A 15,942-nucleotide genomic window follows, 5' to 3' on the forward strand; every position below is an offset into this window, starting at 1 on the left:
TAGTATTTTAGACAATATTTATTTAGCTTTGATTTCCGCTTTAAATATAAAAAAATAATACACTAAAAATGTACTATATCATTAACCCAGACCAATATATAAAAGTTTCAATATTCGATCCAAAATGCAATATAAAAACTAGCACTGGCGGTTATGTGTTTGAGCTTCCTTGTACTTCCGTGGCTTTGCCCAGGTTACCGGCCTCTCTCTTCAGTACATTCAGCAAAGTCTGTGAGCTCTCCAAGATCTGAAATAAAATAGTTACACAAATTTGTGTGAAAAATTATTTTGCCATCTACTAGATGAAAACAAAGCAGCTTAAAAGGATACATGCAAAGTCAGTGAACCCGTTGATAGTGTAATAAAATATTCCGTACAGCTACGTTTCAGTTCCGCTCCCTTACTCAGAAGCTCACCAGCACAGAATGAGAGTCACACACACTAAAGGGTTACTAAACCCACAACAGTAAAATCTGTCTGTATATGCAAAATAGCATTCTTGTTATACTCACTGTGGAACTTAAGGGGTTAATCCCCTGCACTGTGTAAAAAGGGCCTTTGATCCTGTATGCACAGATCCTGCCCTCCTGCAGGGTTTCTCTCGGCAAGGCCAGATAAGACACAGTGAGGGTAGTACTGCTGCACATGCTCAGTTTGGTCTCCATTGCTGGAGAGAACATTTCCTTGTTGAGCTGAGCTTTTCAGGTCAAACTGGTATGACATCACACATGTGGGTGTGTATACAGATCTCAAATGACAGCTCAGTCCCTCCCTCATTCATATCCAGTAACGAAAAAGAAAAAAAGAGATTTTTAATACAGCTTACCTGTAAAATCTTTTTCTTGGAGTACATCACGGGACACAGAGCGGCATTCATTACTATATGGGTTATATGGAGTACCTTCAGGTGTAGACACTGGCAATCTCAAACAGGAAATGCCCCTCCCTATATAACCCCCTCCCATAGGAGGAGTACCTCAGTTTTGTAGCAAGCAGTATGCCTCCCAAAATGGTCCTCAAAAAAGAGGGGTGGGAGCTCTGTGTCCCGTGATGTACTCCAAGAAAAAGATTTTACAGGTAAGCTGTATTAAAAATCTCTTTTTCTTTATCGTACATCACGGGACACAGAGCGGCATTCATTACTATATGGGATGTCCCAAAGCAATGCTTACAATGAGGGGAGGGAGAACATCTCCAAGACAAAAGGATTTAATTTAGAGATATACTCAAATCATAATAAATCCAACTTAGTTGAGAAAAATAAAATTTTTAAATTTAACTCGAACAAGAGGAGCCCCCGGAATCCGAGGGTCTCAAACTGCAGCCTGCAGCACTGCCTGCCCGAAGGCAGTATCAGTATTCCTTCTTACGTCCAACTTGTAGAATTTTGTAAACGTGTGGACAGAAGACCAGGTTGCCGCCTTGCAAACTTGAGCCATAGAGATCTGGTGGTGTGCTGCCCAGGAGGCGCCCATGGCTCTAGTAGAATGAGCCTTTAATGATACTGGAGGAGGCAACCCTTTCAAGCCGTAGGCCTGAGTGATTAATTGCTTAATCCACCTAGAAATGGTGGACTTTGCAGCTGCCTGCCCCTTCTTGGGCCCATCCGGTAGAATGAACAGCACATCTGTCTTCCGGATCTTCTTTGTAGCTTTAAGATAGGCCTTCATGGCCCTGACAATATCCAAGGTATGCAGCAACCCTTCCTTTCTGGAAGTAGGTTTAGGGAAGAAGGATGGTAATACCAAATCCTGGTTCAAATGAAAACTGGATATGACCTTCGGAAGGAAGGAAGGATGAGGGCGGAGAACGACCCTGTCCTTATGAAAAACAAGATATGGTTCCTTACAGGATAAGGCTGCCAGCTCCGAAACTCTTCTTGCGGAAACTATGGCAACCAAAAATACTAACTTCCTTGTCAGTAGAACCAAAGGAATATCAGCCAACGGCTCAAACGGTTGTTTCTGTAAACTTGACAGAACAAGATTTAAATCCCACGGACAAAGCGGGGATTTAACTGGAGGTCTAATACGTAAGACCCCTTGAAGGAAGGTCTTAACCAGCGAGTGGGTGGCCAGCGGCCGCTGAAACCACACTGACAGAGCAGAAATCTGTCCTTTGATTGTGCTTAATGCCAATCCTTTATCCACTCCTAGCTGGAGAAAACTTAATACTCTATCGATGGTAAATTTGCGAGAAAGCCATCGCTTGGACTCACACCAGCCTACATAGGCCTTCCAGACCCTGTAATAAATCACCCTAGAGACCGGTTTCCTGGCTCTGATTAGGGTAGAGATTACTTTCTGAGACAGACCTCTACCCCTGAGAATCAGGGATTCAGCTTCCAGGCCGTCAAATTTAGATGCCGTAAGGCAGGGTGGAGGATCGGACCTTGCGATAGCAGGTCTGGCCGTAGAGGAAGAGTCCAAGGGTCTCCCACTACCATCCTTAAGATTAGTGAGTACCATGCCCTTCTAGGCCATGCTGGAGCTACCAGGATGACTGGTATGTGCTCCACCCGGATCCTGCGCAGCAGGCGGGGTAGTAACTGGAGCGGGGGAAACGCATAAAGAAGTTTGAACTGATGCCAAGGGCAAACCAACGCATCGGTTCCGCAGGCCATCGGATCCCTTGAGCGGGACATGAACCTGTCTAGTTTCTTGTTGAGTCTCGATGCCATGATATCCACGTCCGGCACTCCCCATCTTTGGCAGAGTGCTTGAAAGACTAGTGGATGCAGAGACCACTCCCCCGGCCATAGAGTCTGGCGGCTTAAGAAGTCCGCCTGAAAGTTGTCCACTCCTGGAATGAATATTGCCGATATGCAGGGCACATGAGCCTCTGCCCATAGAAGAATCAAGCTCACCTCTCTCTGAGCGGCTTGACTCCTGGTTCCCCCTTGGTGATTTATGTGTGCCACGGCCGTGGCATTGTCTGATTGAATTCTCACCGGGAACCCCTGCAATTTTGACGTCCAAGCCCTGAGGGCTAGTCGAGCAGCTCTGAGCTCCAAGATGTTGATGGGCAACTGCTTCTCTGGCTTTGCCCAAGTACCTTGGCGAGTGCAACCATCCAAAATTGCTCCCCAGCCCGTCAGGCTGGCGTCTGTGGTCACTATCTTCCAAGCCACTGGGCTGAAAGACCTCCCCTTCAGTAGATTCTGAGGGTCTAACCACCAACACAGACTTTGTCGGACTCTTGATGAGAGCGGCAACGGGATATCCAAGGCCTGTGGCCTTCTGCTCCATGCTGACAGGATGGCTGCCTGTAGGATGCGAGTGTGGCTCTGGGCGTATGGTACCGCCTCGAATGTGGCCACCATCTTGCCTAGTAACCTCATACATAGGCGAATAGTCGGTTCTTTCTTGCTTAGAACCAGTAGGATTAATTCCTTGATGGCTTTTACCTTCCTCAGAGGTAGGAACACTCCTTGTTGTTCTGTGTCTAATCTCATGCCGAGATATTCCAACTGCTTTGTGGGCTGGAAAGCTGACTTTTCTCGATTTAGGACCCAGCCGAACCTCTCGAGGTATTGGACCGTGAGGGCCACTGCTCGCTCCAAGCCGGGAGACGAGTGATCTATGACTAGGAGGTCGTCCAGGTATGCTAGGATCGTGACCCCTTGGATCCTTAGTTTGGCTAGGATTGGAGCTAGGACCTTCGTGAACACCCGGGGGGCCGTAGCCAACCCGAAGGGAAGCGCCACGAATTGGAAGTGACGCGAAGCCACCATGAAGCGTAGATATCTTTGATGTGGCTGATAAATTGGAACATGAAGGTAGGCATCCTTTATGTCTATGGACGCCATGAAGTCGTCCTTCTGGAGTGTGGCAGCTGCTGACCGCACGGATTCCATCCGAAATGAGCGGATCTTTAGATATGCATTTACCATCTTTAGGTCCAAAATTGGCCTGACATCTCCATTGGATTTTGGGATGATGAATAGGTTGGAGTAGAAACCCAGCCCCTGTTCCAGGACTGGTACCTCTACTATTACTTCCTGGGAAAGTAGATGATCTAATGCCGATCTTAATGCGGCTCCCTTTTCCGGATCGTTTGGAATCCTCGACTTCTGGAAATGAGGAGGAGGAAACCTTAGGAAATCTAATTTGTAGCCTGTGGCCACGGAAGACCGTACCCACTCGTCGGGAATGCTGGCTTCCCAAATCTCTGAAAAGAGTCGCAGCCTTCCCCCCACCTTCGTGGGTGGGGGCGCCCCTTCATAAGGTTGGCTTGGGGGCTGGTTTTGCTGGTTTGCGAAACCACTGCCTTTTGCCTCTAACAGCCTGTCCTTGTGATCTGCTGTTGAAGCCGAAGTTTGCTTTTGCAGGAGGCCGTCGATACTGCTTGGCATTAGAGGGCCCCTGCCCAGGGGAATACTGTCGTTTAAACGCAGGTCCCTGAACCTTCTTCTTAGTCGGCAAGAGAGTACTCTTGCCGTTTGAAATGGTCTGAATGTATTTATCTAGGTCTTCTCCGAAGAGTCGTCCTCCATGGAAGGGGAACCCTACCAGGAGCTTCTTGCATGGGGGCTCAGCCTCCCAGCTTTTTAACCATAAGAGTCTTCTCATATGGATAAGGGATAACGATAAACGTGACGCTTGCTGGATAGAATCCTTGATTGCGTCTACCATAAAACATATGGCCTTAGGGACATCCGAAAAATTTTCTGCCTGCTGGGCCGGAATAAGTTTAAGCATCTGCTTAAATTGATCCGATAATGCTTGAGCGACCCCAATCGCAGCCACAGCTGGCTGTACTACTGCCCCTGCAGTAGTGAAGGAGTTCTTAAGTAGTGCTTCCAAGCGCTTATCAACTGGATCCTTGAACACCTGTATGTTTTCTACAGGGCATGTTAACGATCTGTTAACACATGAGATGGCTGCGTCCACTGCAGGAGTAGCCCATCTTTTGGAAAATTTTTCTTCCATAGGATATAGGACAGAGAACCTTTTAGGTGGTAAGAAGATCTTATCTGGCTTGTTCCAATCTTGGAACAAAATTCCCTCTAATAGAGGATGGATCGGAAACACAGCATTGCTTTGAGGCGCCCTCAGTGAGCCCAAAGCTGAAACCGTCGATACCTGGAGATCTGGTACTGGCAAGTTGAATGTCCTATGGACCAAGTCCGACAATCCTTGAATCCACCAGCTCTCCCTCAGGGAGACTGCCCCAGACTCCTCTGTATCCGGGTCTTCGATCCCTGAACCTACTTGGTCCGTGTCCAAGAGGTCGTCCAATTCCCCTGAGGAAAGGACCTCCTCTTCTGAGGGTCCGCGCTCGGGCGACGGAGATCTATTCCGCTTACTGCCCCGCATAGCTGCGGATATCATTTTTCCCATGCTTTTCTGCATCTCTTTTAAAGAGGTGAGTAATACCTCCTCCGTGACCATCTTAGGGTTGGACTGACCCGCGTCAGCTCCAGCCCCAGATCCCGATGGCCCCAAGGCTCCCTGTAGGGAAAACAGCCGCATACCATGGTACAATACCGAGGTACACCTGCTACCTATTGGTATTTGGAACTATAAAAGTTAATTGTCCAAACACCTGTTTGGGGGATAAAAAAAATGCTTCCTCTCCCCTAGATGACCTTTTTTTTTTTTTTTTTTTTTTTTTTTTTCGTTTTTGTTTCAAATCCAGGAAAGAAAAAACATTCTGTCCCCCTGAGTAGTATTGCAAAGAAAAACTATGAGATGGAAAAGAAACAGCCTATTTCTAGGCTTGACAAAACAGTCCTCTGAAGACTGCAATATCCTTTCTGGCCACTGTGTGTCCTCGGCGCCCCGTGCTGCCGCTCTGGTCTTTCTCCTCAGTTCCAAAGTATTGATGGAACAAACAAGGAAGGGCCGCCCCTTCCTTTAAGCCACTGACCCGCCCTTCCCCCCCAGCAACCTCAAACAGGAAATGCCCCTCCCGACAGGGGGAGGGGGGGGGGATTTTGGGAGGAAGGGACCTCTCTGTTCCAGCAAACTGCAGCCTGCAGCCTGGAACCATGAGGAGGTCAGCGTTTTGCCTGCTTGCAGGCTCTGAGGAGGAAGACTGAATGGAGCATCACCTGGAGGCCTGCAGGTAAGCAAAGCTCTCTGACACACACATATATTTTTATATAACACAGGCCCCACTCAATGCTTTTCCAACACTACAAGGGAGGTCACATCTTATGGGGAATAATACATAGAGAGCCATCCTATCTTTATGATATGTGACTAGTTTGCCAGATGCAGTGCCTAACTTTAGGCATGTCCCCTGTGACCCCCCAGAAAAAAACCTGCTAAGAACCAAGTTCCGCAAGTTTTCCCCTCACTTACCTGCTCCATGCCGCAGGACTTTGCCAAGCAAGAGGCCCAATCTTCCCCCATCTCCGTGGGGATGTCTAGACCTTCAGGCCCTGGGTTCCTATGAAGGATCCACTGTCCTGGGCCCATATAGCACCCTGGCAACAGAAAACTTTAGGTACCCAAAGGTTTCTAAGTTCTGGGCCCAGGGTCCAGCTCTCTAAAAAGAAAAGCATTATGGGCTATACCCCAAGGGTTTGGGGTCCGGTTACTGACCACTTTAGCGCTGAGGCTTTTTTTGGACAGAACCGGTAGCTCACCTAATCCCAAGGATGCGGAGGCAAGCTAAACCATGACTAACACCTAAGACACTGGCGTAAAAACTGAGGTACTCCTCCTATGGGAGGGGGTTATATAGGGAGGGGCATTTCCTGTTTGAGATTGCCAGTGTCTACACCTGAAGGTACTCCATATAACCCATATAGTAATGAATGCCGCTCTGTGTCCCGTGATGTACGATAAAGAAAGCAAGAGAGAACAGTGGATGGGAGGATACATCTTGATTGATGGATGATTCACCTCCCATAACAGCATTAGGACATAGGCTGTAGCGGAAATCTCCTCCTACCTAAACACAGCACTCAGACCCTGCAGTTTATCACGTGACTGTTGTATACAGATCAGCCAGTGGACAAACCATTTTTCATATTACTGGGTTTAGCAACACTTTAAGGGTTGGGTCACACCACAGAAATGCAGTCCAGGTGCATTCCAGTGGTGTTTATGCATGCTTTTAATGTGCTTTGCAGCTTTTTAAAATGCATGTCTTCTCTCCCCCCCCCCCCCAAAGTTTTCCATTTATTATTAATGCTGTAATATACGTTTTGCTGCGTTCCAGTACGGTTCAGAAAAAATGCAGTATCTACTTTTTTTCTGCGCTGGAACACACTAGGACTGACTGCACAGGTGTGAACTAGGCCAATGGAACCCTACTGTCCATGCGTTTAAAAAAGACGCAGCGTTCTCAAGTGGGTTATGTTCCTGTTCACAGGGTCCTCTCCTGTGAACAGGAACATAACCCACTTGTTAAGATTTAAGGAGCTGTGTCCGTCCATGGACGATGAGAGAAAAAGATAGAGAGCAGGTTCTCTATTTTCCCCGTCAGGAAAAAATCCGATTGGAATTTCCCATCGTGTGTACAAATTCCGACATGCAAAATTCCGAAGCATGCTCGGAACCAATTGACGCATGCTCAGAAGCATAGAAACAATTTTTCTCTGCTAATTGTAATCTTTTACGTCACTGCGTTCTTGGCAGTCAAAAGTTCACCGGACTTTTGCGCAACCGTGTGTATGCAAGGCAGGCTTGAGCGGAATTCCGTTGGAAAAACCATCCAACTTCTTTCCGACGGGAAATCCGCTCGTGTGTACAGGGCATAAGACTCTGAACCGGTCTACTGTAAAAATGTATCATGATATCCAAAACAGTCACTTCTACATACTCTACCTTCATATATGCAGCCTGGGTCTCTGCAATAGTTTTGTCAAACTCCGTCCTGGAGGCCATTTTCTTTGCCAAGCTCTCGTTCACTGTGGAGAGTTTCTCTGTGAGGATGCGGATGTCATTTTGAAGCTTATTCTTCTCCTCTTCCTCCTGCTGGACCTGACGGTTCAGCTCATCCCTTTTGCTGCACAGATCTTCTATACCTGAACCAGACAGTAGAAGTTGTAAGTAGAGCAGTTTACCTCATAGAAAAAACAAAACCCCCATATAGTAGTAAACATGGAAGGCACTGGATAAATGTTTTTGGGAAGCCATTTTGTTCCCTGCACAAACTGAAAAAATAATATTAATAACAATCTGCTCACATCAGAGCCCATTGGCAACCAACTGGACTTGAGAAAAAACAAAAATGAGAAGGCAGTGCCGAGGCCTCTTGGATAGGTGAGGTGTAAAGTTTAATCTCCAAAACAGCTCAACTATGGTCATAAGGAAACAAAAACGCCCAAGAAGGCAGACCGTGCACTGGCTTGTGAAGTCGTCCTAACACCCAAACACATGAGGAAAGGAGATAAAAGCTGGCAACTTGTTCTTCTGAATGCTAACATTTTTATTGCAGGTGTACAGGAAACAGAGCGACTTACGCGTTTCAACTATTAGCCCTAATATAGCTTAACTATGGTGACTACACATTTCAGGAAGTCACACAGTGTGGCAATTGGGATAACTATTTACCATTTAGGCACTACAGTAAAACCTTGGTCTGAGAGCGTTTTGCAAGACAAGCACATTTTTGTTAATACATTTTGCCTTGATATTCAAGCGATGTCTTGATATAAGAGTAGCGTCATGTCGCAACTGAGTATTAAAGAGAAGAGAGGCACCTCCAAGTGTAGCAATAATATACATTTAATGAAGGAGCTTTACCCATAACAACTTAAAAATAATGTGCTTTAGCAAGGAACACGCGTCGCATTAATAATTTTGCTACCAAAATTAGTGTGCTATAAATTGCCTCCAGTTTTGCTCCCATTTCTTCTAACTGGAGGTGGCCATTTTCCTGAAGAACAGCGCCCCTGAACAGCAGTAAATTATAAAGCAGCAGTAAACCCAAACCCTCAACCAAACTGTCAAGCCATCAAATGACTGGTGTCATAACTGATCACATGTGCAGAACCATGGCAGTTTCAGCTTCCTTGCAGATCGGCCTCTACAAACCCAGCAGTATCTAAAAATGGAGGGCAACTGAACATGTGCAGAGCAGGGCAAGACTATTGTAAGGGTAAGTATTACAGGATTTTAAACAGTATAAACACATATGTTTAATGGTTTCCATAGCTGTACCTGCAAAAGGAGTCAGCATGAAGTCATCTAGCAGCATGTCGCAGTCCGAAAAAAAATTATAAAAAATTACTAGTAAAAAAAATTAAAAAAAAAAAAACACTTAAGCCCCGGACCTTTAGGCAGCTAAATGCCCAGGCCAGGTTTTGCGATTCGGCACTGCGTCGCTCCCAAACAAAATTGGCGTCCTTTTTCCCCCACAAATAGAGATTTCTTTCGGTGGTATTTGATCACCTCTGCGTTTTTTTTTTTTTTTTTTGCGCTATAAACAAAAATAGAGCGACAATTTTGAAAGAAATTCAATATTTTTTACTTTTTGCTATAATAAATATCCCCCAAAAACATATATATAAAAAAAAAAATTTCCCTCAGTTTAGGCCGATACGTATTCTACCTATTTTTGGTAAAAAAAAAAAAAAAAAAAATAATAAAAAAAATCGCAATAGACGTTTATCGATTGGTTTGCGCAAAATTTATAGCGTTTACAAAATAGGGGATAGTTTTATTGCATTTTTATTAATTTTTTTTTTTTTTTTACTACTAATGGCGGCCATCAGCGATTTTTTTCGTGACTGCGACATTATGGCGGACACTTCGGACAATTTTGACACATTTTTGGGACCAGTCATTTTCACAGCAAAAAATGCATTTAAATTGCATTGTTTATTGTGAAAATGACAGTTGCAGTTTGGGAGTTAACCACAGGGGGCGCTGTAGGAGTTAGGGTTCACCTAGTGTGTGTTTACAACTGTAGGGGGGTGTGGCTGTAGGACTGACGTCATCGATCGAGTCTCCCTATATAAGGGATCACTCGATCGATGCAGCGCCATAGTGAAGCACGGGGAAGCCGTGCTTCACTATGATAGCTAATATTGCAGGAGATATTGCAAAGTGTTGGTTTATTCTATGACTCATCTCTCTGTGTAGACTGTTGACATGTTAAATGAGGCTGGCTCTTGAAAGGCCTTTCATTGTGTGATAACACTGTTTAAAGCCTATTGATGCTCAGGTGTGACTATCTTTGTCGGAGACAGACCGTCTATCTACAGATGTGGATTGAGGGGAAATCATTGTGTGTGATGGTGTTTTGTTGAATTCTGTTAATGAAGGAATGTGACTTCTCAGGTGCAGTGATTAGGTCATGTTAATTATAGACCGGCGCCGAAAAGCCTGGAATGTTTAGCAATAGGCCATCTGAAGGTGTATTGAAGCCCCCCCCCCCCCCCCAGGGTGTGATGGGTGGGTGGAGAGTTTGATTGTTCCTGTGATCACTGAAACATGCCTTGAAAACTGTATATAAACTTGAGAGCTAACCATTAAAAGTGTTCATATATTTTGAAACCAGTAACAGAGCAAGTCTCGTTATTCTGGGAAATGGAATGTCTGATGGATGGTTGGAGCGTCAGATATGCTGTCGTGGATTGATGGAAGGTCGTAGACGGTGGTGACCGTTACATGGATGTAAAACCTATGTAGGGAGATTTGGTACCTCTCTGCGTATCATCCGAGGCTGTTCACTTCACTGGGTGTATGGAGGGTTTACATCCACTTTAATGCAGTGGAATCAATAACTTTTCAGGTTAACAAACTTATTGCAGGGCTCAAAATTTCAAGTCCTGAGCTACTAGCCAAGCCTGAAGGGTTACGCACCACCAGTTGCCCCACTCAACCCCTACCATGCCCCGCCCCTAAACACGCCCTCATAAATTATCTCATGAAATGACACTTAAATATTTTATGCAGAATTACGTTCTAAAAATTATTAACAACAACTTTATTCATGTCCACCAATGCAGCCTCGCCCCTGCCCACCAATGCAGCCTATCTGGGCCCAGCATGCTGCCTGTGTCCTTCATGCAGTGGAACAGAGGAGAGGAAGTGGATTACCGGTGGATGATGAGAGCGCGGAGGAATATCACAGCTTTAATTTCAATTGCAGTTTCCCGTTCGGCGTCATATACAGCCCCGCTTTAATACACATCACTCGTGATTGAATAGGTGATCCGTCTATCAAAGGCCCGGGACCAGAGGGTGGGGCTGTGTGTGACAGCGAGTGCAGGGAGCACACGACAATCGAAATGAAAGCCGATAGTGATGTTCCCTGTGCTCTGATGATCCGGCTGCCTGCTCTCTTCTCTTCCCCTCCTTGAGTGCTGGGAGAAGGACTCCCATACAACCTTGCATTACGGTGATGCGCACACCCCCCCCAGGCAACCCTCTCACCAGCCCTCAAAATCCACTCATAAATGCAAGCAGGCGAGTGGAATTTGTGAGGGCTGTTACACAGGATTTATACAACATCAACAGTTTGTGCAGTGCTTTACAATATAAAAGGGGGACAATACAACAATACAATTCAATACAATGGGGTTACTAGGGCCCTGCTCCTGTGAGCTTACAGTCTAATAGGGAGGGGCTGGTAAAACAAAAAAGGTAGTAACCTTAGGGATAAATTGATTAGGGAAGTAGAAGATTTGGTTAGGATAGCAATTTGTTTTTAGGGATCGGCTAAAAGTAGACAGAGTAGAAGATTGCCAAACAGATTGGGGTAGGGAGTGCCAAACAGATTGGAGTAGGGAGTTCCAGAGGATGGGAGAGGCTCTGGAGAAGTCCTAGAGATGAGCATGGGAGGAGGAGACAAGGGACCTAGAGAGCAGAGGGTCTTGGGAGGAGCGGACGGTTTGGCTGATATTTGGAGATAAGATTAGTGATGTAGCTCAGGGCAGCGTTGTAAATGGCTTTGTATGTTATGCATTTTATTCATTGGGCAACGGGAAGCCGATGGAGGGATTGGCAGAGAGGGGTGGCAGACACTGATTGGTCGGTGAGGTAGAGGAGTCTGGCAGTGGCATTCATGATAGAATGAAGCGGGGGGGGGGGGGGGTAGCTTTGGGAGACACAGGCCAATGAGGAGGGAGTTACTAGTGATTGGTTGCTACAGCTACCCTGCACCCTAGCAACCAATCATCTGTTAAAGCTAACTTGGGAACCTCCCACCCTTCATGGGCTCTGTTGTGAGGATGACAGCTGGGGGCGGGGGTCCACCATTTAATGATCTATAATGTTATAGATCAGACTCAATACTTTTTAACACAAAGGAACCCTTGAAGTACTTTTCGGTTGTCAGGGCTCCCTGCTGAGAATTACTATGTACAGCACATGGGGGACATTGGTTGGAAGAATACTCCTTACACTTACCCCCTATAGATACAGAGATCATTGGGGTCAGGGGCAGAAATCGCTCAAGGAACTCTGGACTACAGAAGAAGGGTGTCAGCCAATGAGAGGTGGTTGGGATGTCAGACGAGGGGTCTCAGGGAAAGGGTTTGGGGGGGTCATGGTAGAATAGACAATAGACGGCCCTTACATTTCACCAGCTCGTTGTTATAGGTCTGCAGCGCCGCCCCCTGCTGGCTCATCTTTCCCCCAACTCCGAGGCGCTTACCGAACCGTTCTTGGCGTGCTTACGGCACTACTTTTATAGTTACGTCACCTCCCGGTCAGCAGCCTATAAAAGCCCAGCACTGGCTGGCATGTGACCGGAAACATGTCTGTGGCGCGCGGTCGGCCGGCGTTCCTGGCTGCCATGGAGATGGGGAGCCCGGCTCTGCAACGTCATCGGCCGCGGACCGGGGCGACGCGCGGCTGTGCGACCGGCCCGCCCCGGGGAGGCGTCAGAGGAGCGATGGCGCGCTGCAGCCCGGAGAAGCTGTCCGCTGCCTGGAACACCCTGAGCTTGGGCCTGGTGCCCGCCTCCGCCTTGGGGCTGGTCAGTGTGGGCATGGCAGGGTTTAAATGAGCAAAATAAAGGCTGGGTGGTAACTGACAGGGCCTGCTGGGACGTGTAGTTCTGCAGTGCAAAACGTGAATGCTGGGACACGGTGGGGGTGGAGTTACGGCTTGTTTACACCACGTGCAGTTTTAAACGCAGCAAAACTGCAGTATAGACATGTATGCAAGACAAATGGATGTATAACAATGAGCCTAGTTTACACCATTGCAGCGCTTTCAACAGTGGCGGCTGGTGCTCAAAATATTTGGGGGGTGCCCGTCAATTGCAGCCAGTTTGTCCCCCCCCAATTGCAGCCAGTTTGTCCCCCCCAATTGCAGCCAGTTTGTGTTTCCCCCCCCCCCAATTGCAGCCAGTTTGTGTCGTCCACCCCCAATTGCAGCCAGTTTGTGTCGTCCACCCCCAATTGCAGCCAGTTTGTGTCGTCCACCCCCAATTGCAGCCAGTTTGTGTCGTCCACCCCCAATTGCAGCCAGTTTGTGTCGTCCACCCCCAATTGCAGCCAGTTTGTGTCGTCCACCCCCAATTGCAGCCAGTTTGTGTTCCCCCCCCCAATTGCAGCCAGTTTGTGTCCCCCCCCCCAATTGCAGCCAGTTTGTGTCCCCCCCCCAATTGCAGCCAGTTTGTGTTCCCCCCCCCCCCCAATTGCAGCCAGTTTGTGTCCCCCCCCCCCAATTGCAGCCAGTTTGTGTTCCCCCCCCCCCAATTGCAGCCAGTTTGTGTTCCCCCCCCAATTGCAGCCAGTTTGTGGCTCCCCCCCCCCAATTGCAGCCAGTTTGTGGCTCCCCCCCCCCAATTGCAGCCAGTTTGTGTCCCCCCCCCCCCAATTGCAGCCAGTTTGTGTTCCCCCAATTGCAGCCAGTTTGTGGCCCCCCCCCCCCAATTGCAGCCAGTTTGTGGCCCCCCCCAATTGCAGCCAGTTTGTGGCTCCCCCCCCAATTGCAGCCAGTTTGTGGCTCCCCCCCCAATTGCAGCCAGTTTGTGTCCCCCCCCCCCAATTGCAGCCAGTTTGTGTTCCCCCCCCCCAATTGCAGCCAGTTTGTGTCCCCCCCCCAATTGTAGCCAGTTTGTGTTCCCCCCCCCCCCAATTGCAGCCAGTTTGTGTTCTCCCCCCCCCCCCCCCAATTGCAGCCAGTTTGTGTCCCCCCCCCCAATTGCAGCCAGTTTGTGTCCCCCCCCCCAATTGCAGCCAGTTTGTGTCCCCCCCCCAATTGCAGCCAGTTTGTGTCCCCCCCCCAATTGCAGCCAGTTTCCCCCCAGCAGGGCACTTGCCTAATTCGCGTCAGCGCCGTCCTCTCCACGCTCCCTCGATGTCGCTTCTGCCAATCGGGTGACCGATGGAAGCCGATTTAGAGAGCCCACAGGCTCTAATCGGGAAGCCTATTGGAGCATCTCGCTGTAATCAGTCACTTCCAAAACACGCCCACACCGCTGTTATTCAGATGGCCGGCGCTCAACAGGGGGCCGGACTCCAGACTAGTGGGCGTCAGCGGCGACAATACATAAATGCATGAATCTATGTATTATTGATGGGTGCAGGAGACACCGCCACTGGATTTAAAAAAAAAAATGCAGCATGCTGCATTTTTCTACATTAGAAAGCAAATTGTGCCATGAATGTGTGTCTATGCAATTAAAATATTTATGAAAAAGCTGTCCCTGAAAATGCGTGCACACGCGAGCGGTTGAGGTGTAAATGAGCCCTAAGGTCTGGGACGCATTATGGGAAAGGTGCATTCTGTCTTCTTTCCCCCGCACAGAACAGGCTGCCCTTGTGAGGCGTATGTGGGGGACATTAATAATGACACATATCTCACAAACGCAGTGCTTTTGTGGCCATGTGATCTCAAGACGCGGCGCTTGCACTACTGCTTTTGCGTTTTGATACATTTGGCAGCTCATTCACATATCTAGGCTGTCACAACTTTAATGCACCAAACATGTTCCCGTGTGTACCGGCCCTTGGGGGTCACTGTGCTGCCTCACTAAAACATTTGACAGAGTGCACCAACCACAATGGGAGACATGTTGTCTGGTTTCAAGTGGCTGTAAACCCCATTCATGACATTTTAAGCTAGGCACATATCTGTACTCAGTAGTGCATTTAGAATTTGTGCTGCCCTAGGCCTGACTAAACTCGTGTACCCCTAATTTAAATATGATCCACCCCTTTCTGTCAAGGACACTAGTTCTAAGGGCCTGGGGGGAGGGGCAATGGATTCCCTTAATTTGCATAGATTTCCTCTCACTTCCTGTTTGTCTATGGGGCAGGAAGTGAAGGGAAATCTCTGCAATGGGACAGGGATGGTAAAAAATAAACTGACGGGCTATAACCCTCCCTTTATCCAAAATGAAAAATAAAAGTGTTGTCTATAGTTCTACTTTAAGCACAAATTTCTGATAATTTTATGGAGAGGACTAAGAAGATAAGAAAACATATAGCATAGTAGGGAAGGTGTGTGGTCCAGGATGATGGGACAGTCAGAATTAGAAGCAGCGTCGACCCCCCCCCCCCCAGTTTAGGAATGCCTGCCGCTCGCATACTGGAAGCAGGGGGCGCTAGACTAATTTGCCTCTCAGCACAGTTCACCCCATAAGACTGGCGCTACATTAACGGTGTAGTGCAAGCCGGCAGGGACTCTTTCCGTGCTGCCCTGGGCCTTGTTGGCCTAGGACAGGATACAGCGTTGTTTACTTATCTCTCTCCAACGCTCTCCTAAGTCCCGTGGCTTTCTCCTGCTTCCCTTCTGTTTTCAGCGTAATAACTTCTGACAAGATCTCCATCAACTGAGCTAAAATCAGGCTGAATTTTGTGTTGGGGTGGGTGCATAGAAATAGATCAGCAGCTGGTATTCACAGCACAGCTCTGTATTGTTTCTTTCTTCTGCCTATTTAGAGGGGGGGGGGATCATAACTCTCATAATGCTAAGCCACTGCAACCGCATGCAGTTGGGGTGCGGCTCCACTCACTTGAATGGGTTGCCAAATGCGACATGCTTTTTAATTTTGGCCGCAAAGCATCACAGCATGGGTACA

General features: G+C 47.7%; 2 protein-coding genes across 2 annotated transcripts in view; one reads left to right on the forward strand and one right to left on the reverse strand.

Moving 5' to 3' along the window:
- Nucleotides 1-12,668, reverse strand: SSNA1 (SS nuclear autoantigen 1). Its single transcript, XM_040324608.1, has 3 exons — nucleotides 12,484-12,668; nucleotides 7,782-7,981; nucleotides 1-247 (listed from the first exon to the last, which is right to left on the reverse strand). The coding sequence occupies exons 1-3, from the start codon at nucleotides 12,533-12,535 to the stop codon at nucleotides 152-154; spliced, it is 348 nt and encodes a 115-aa protein (XP_040180542.1). The 5' UTR covers nucleotides 12,536-12,668; the 3' UTR covers nucleotides 1-151.
- ANAPC2 (anaphase promoting complex subunit 2) overlaps nucleotides 12,668-15,942 on the forward strand; it is a 27,454-nt gene continuing 24,179 nt past the window's right edge. The window contains exon 1 of the mRNA XM_040324606.1: nucleotides 12,668-12,885. Within this exon, the coding sequence (XP_040180540.1) occupies nucleotides 12,703-12,885 (183 nt within the window). The 5' untranslated portion in view covers nucleotides 12,668-12,702. The remainder of the gene's footprint in view (nucleotides 12,886-15,942) is intronic.

This window comes from Rana temporaria, chromosome 9 (genome assembly GCF_905171775.1).
Source record: "Rana temporaria chromosome 9, aRanTem1.1, whole genome shotgun sequence".
Lineage (NCBI taxonomy): Eukaryota > Metazoa > Chordata > Amphibia > Anura > Ranidae > Rana > Rana temporaria.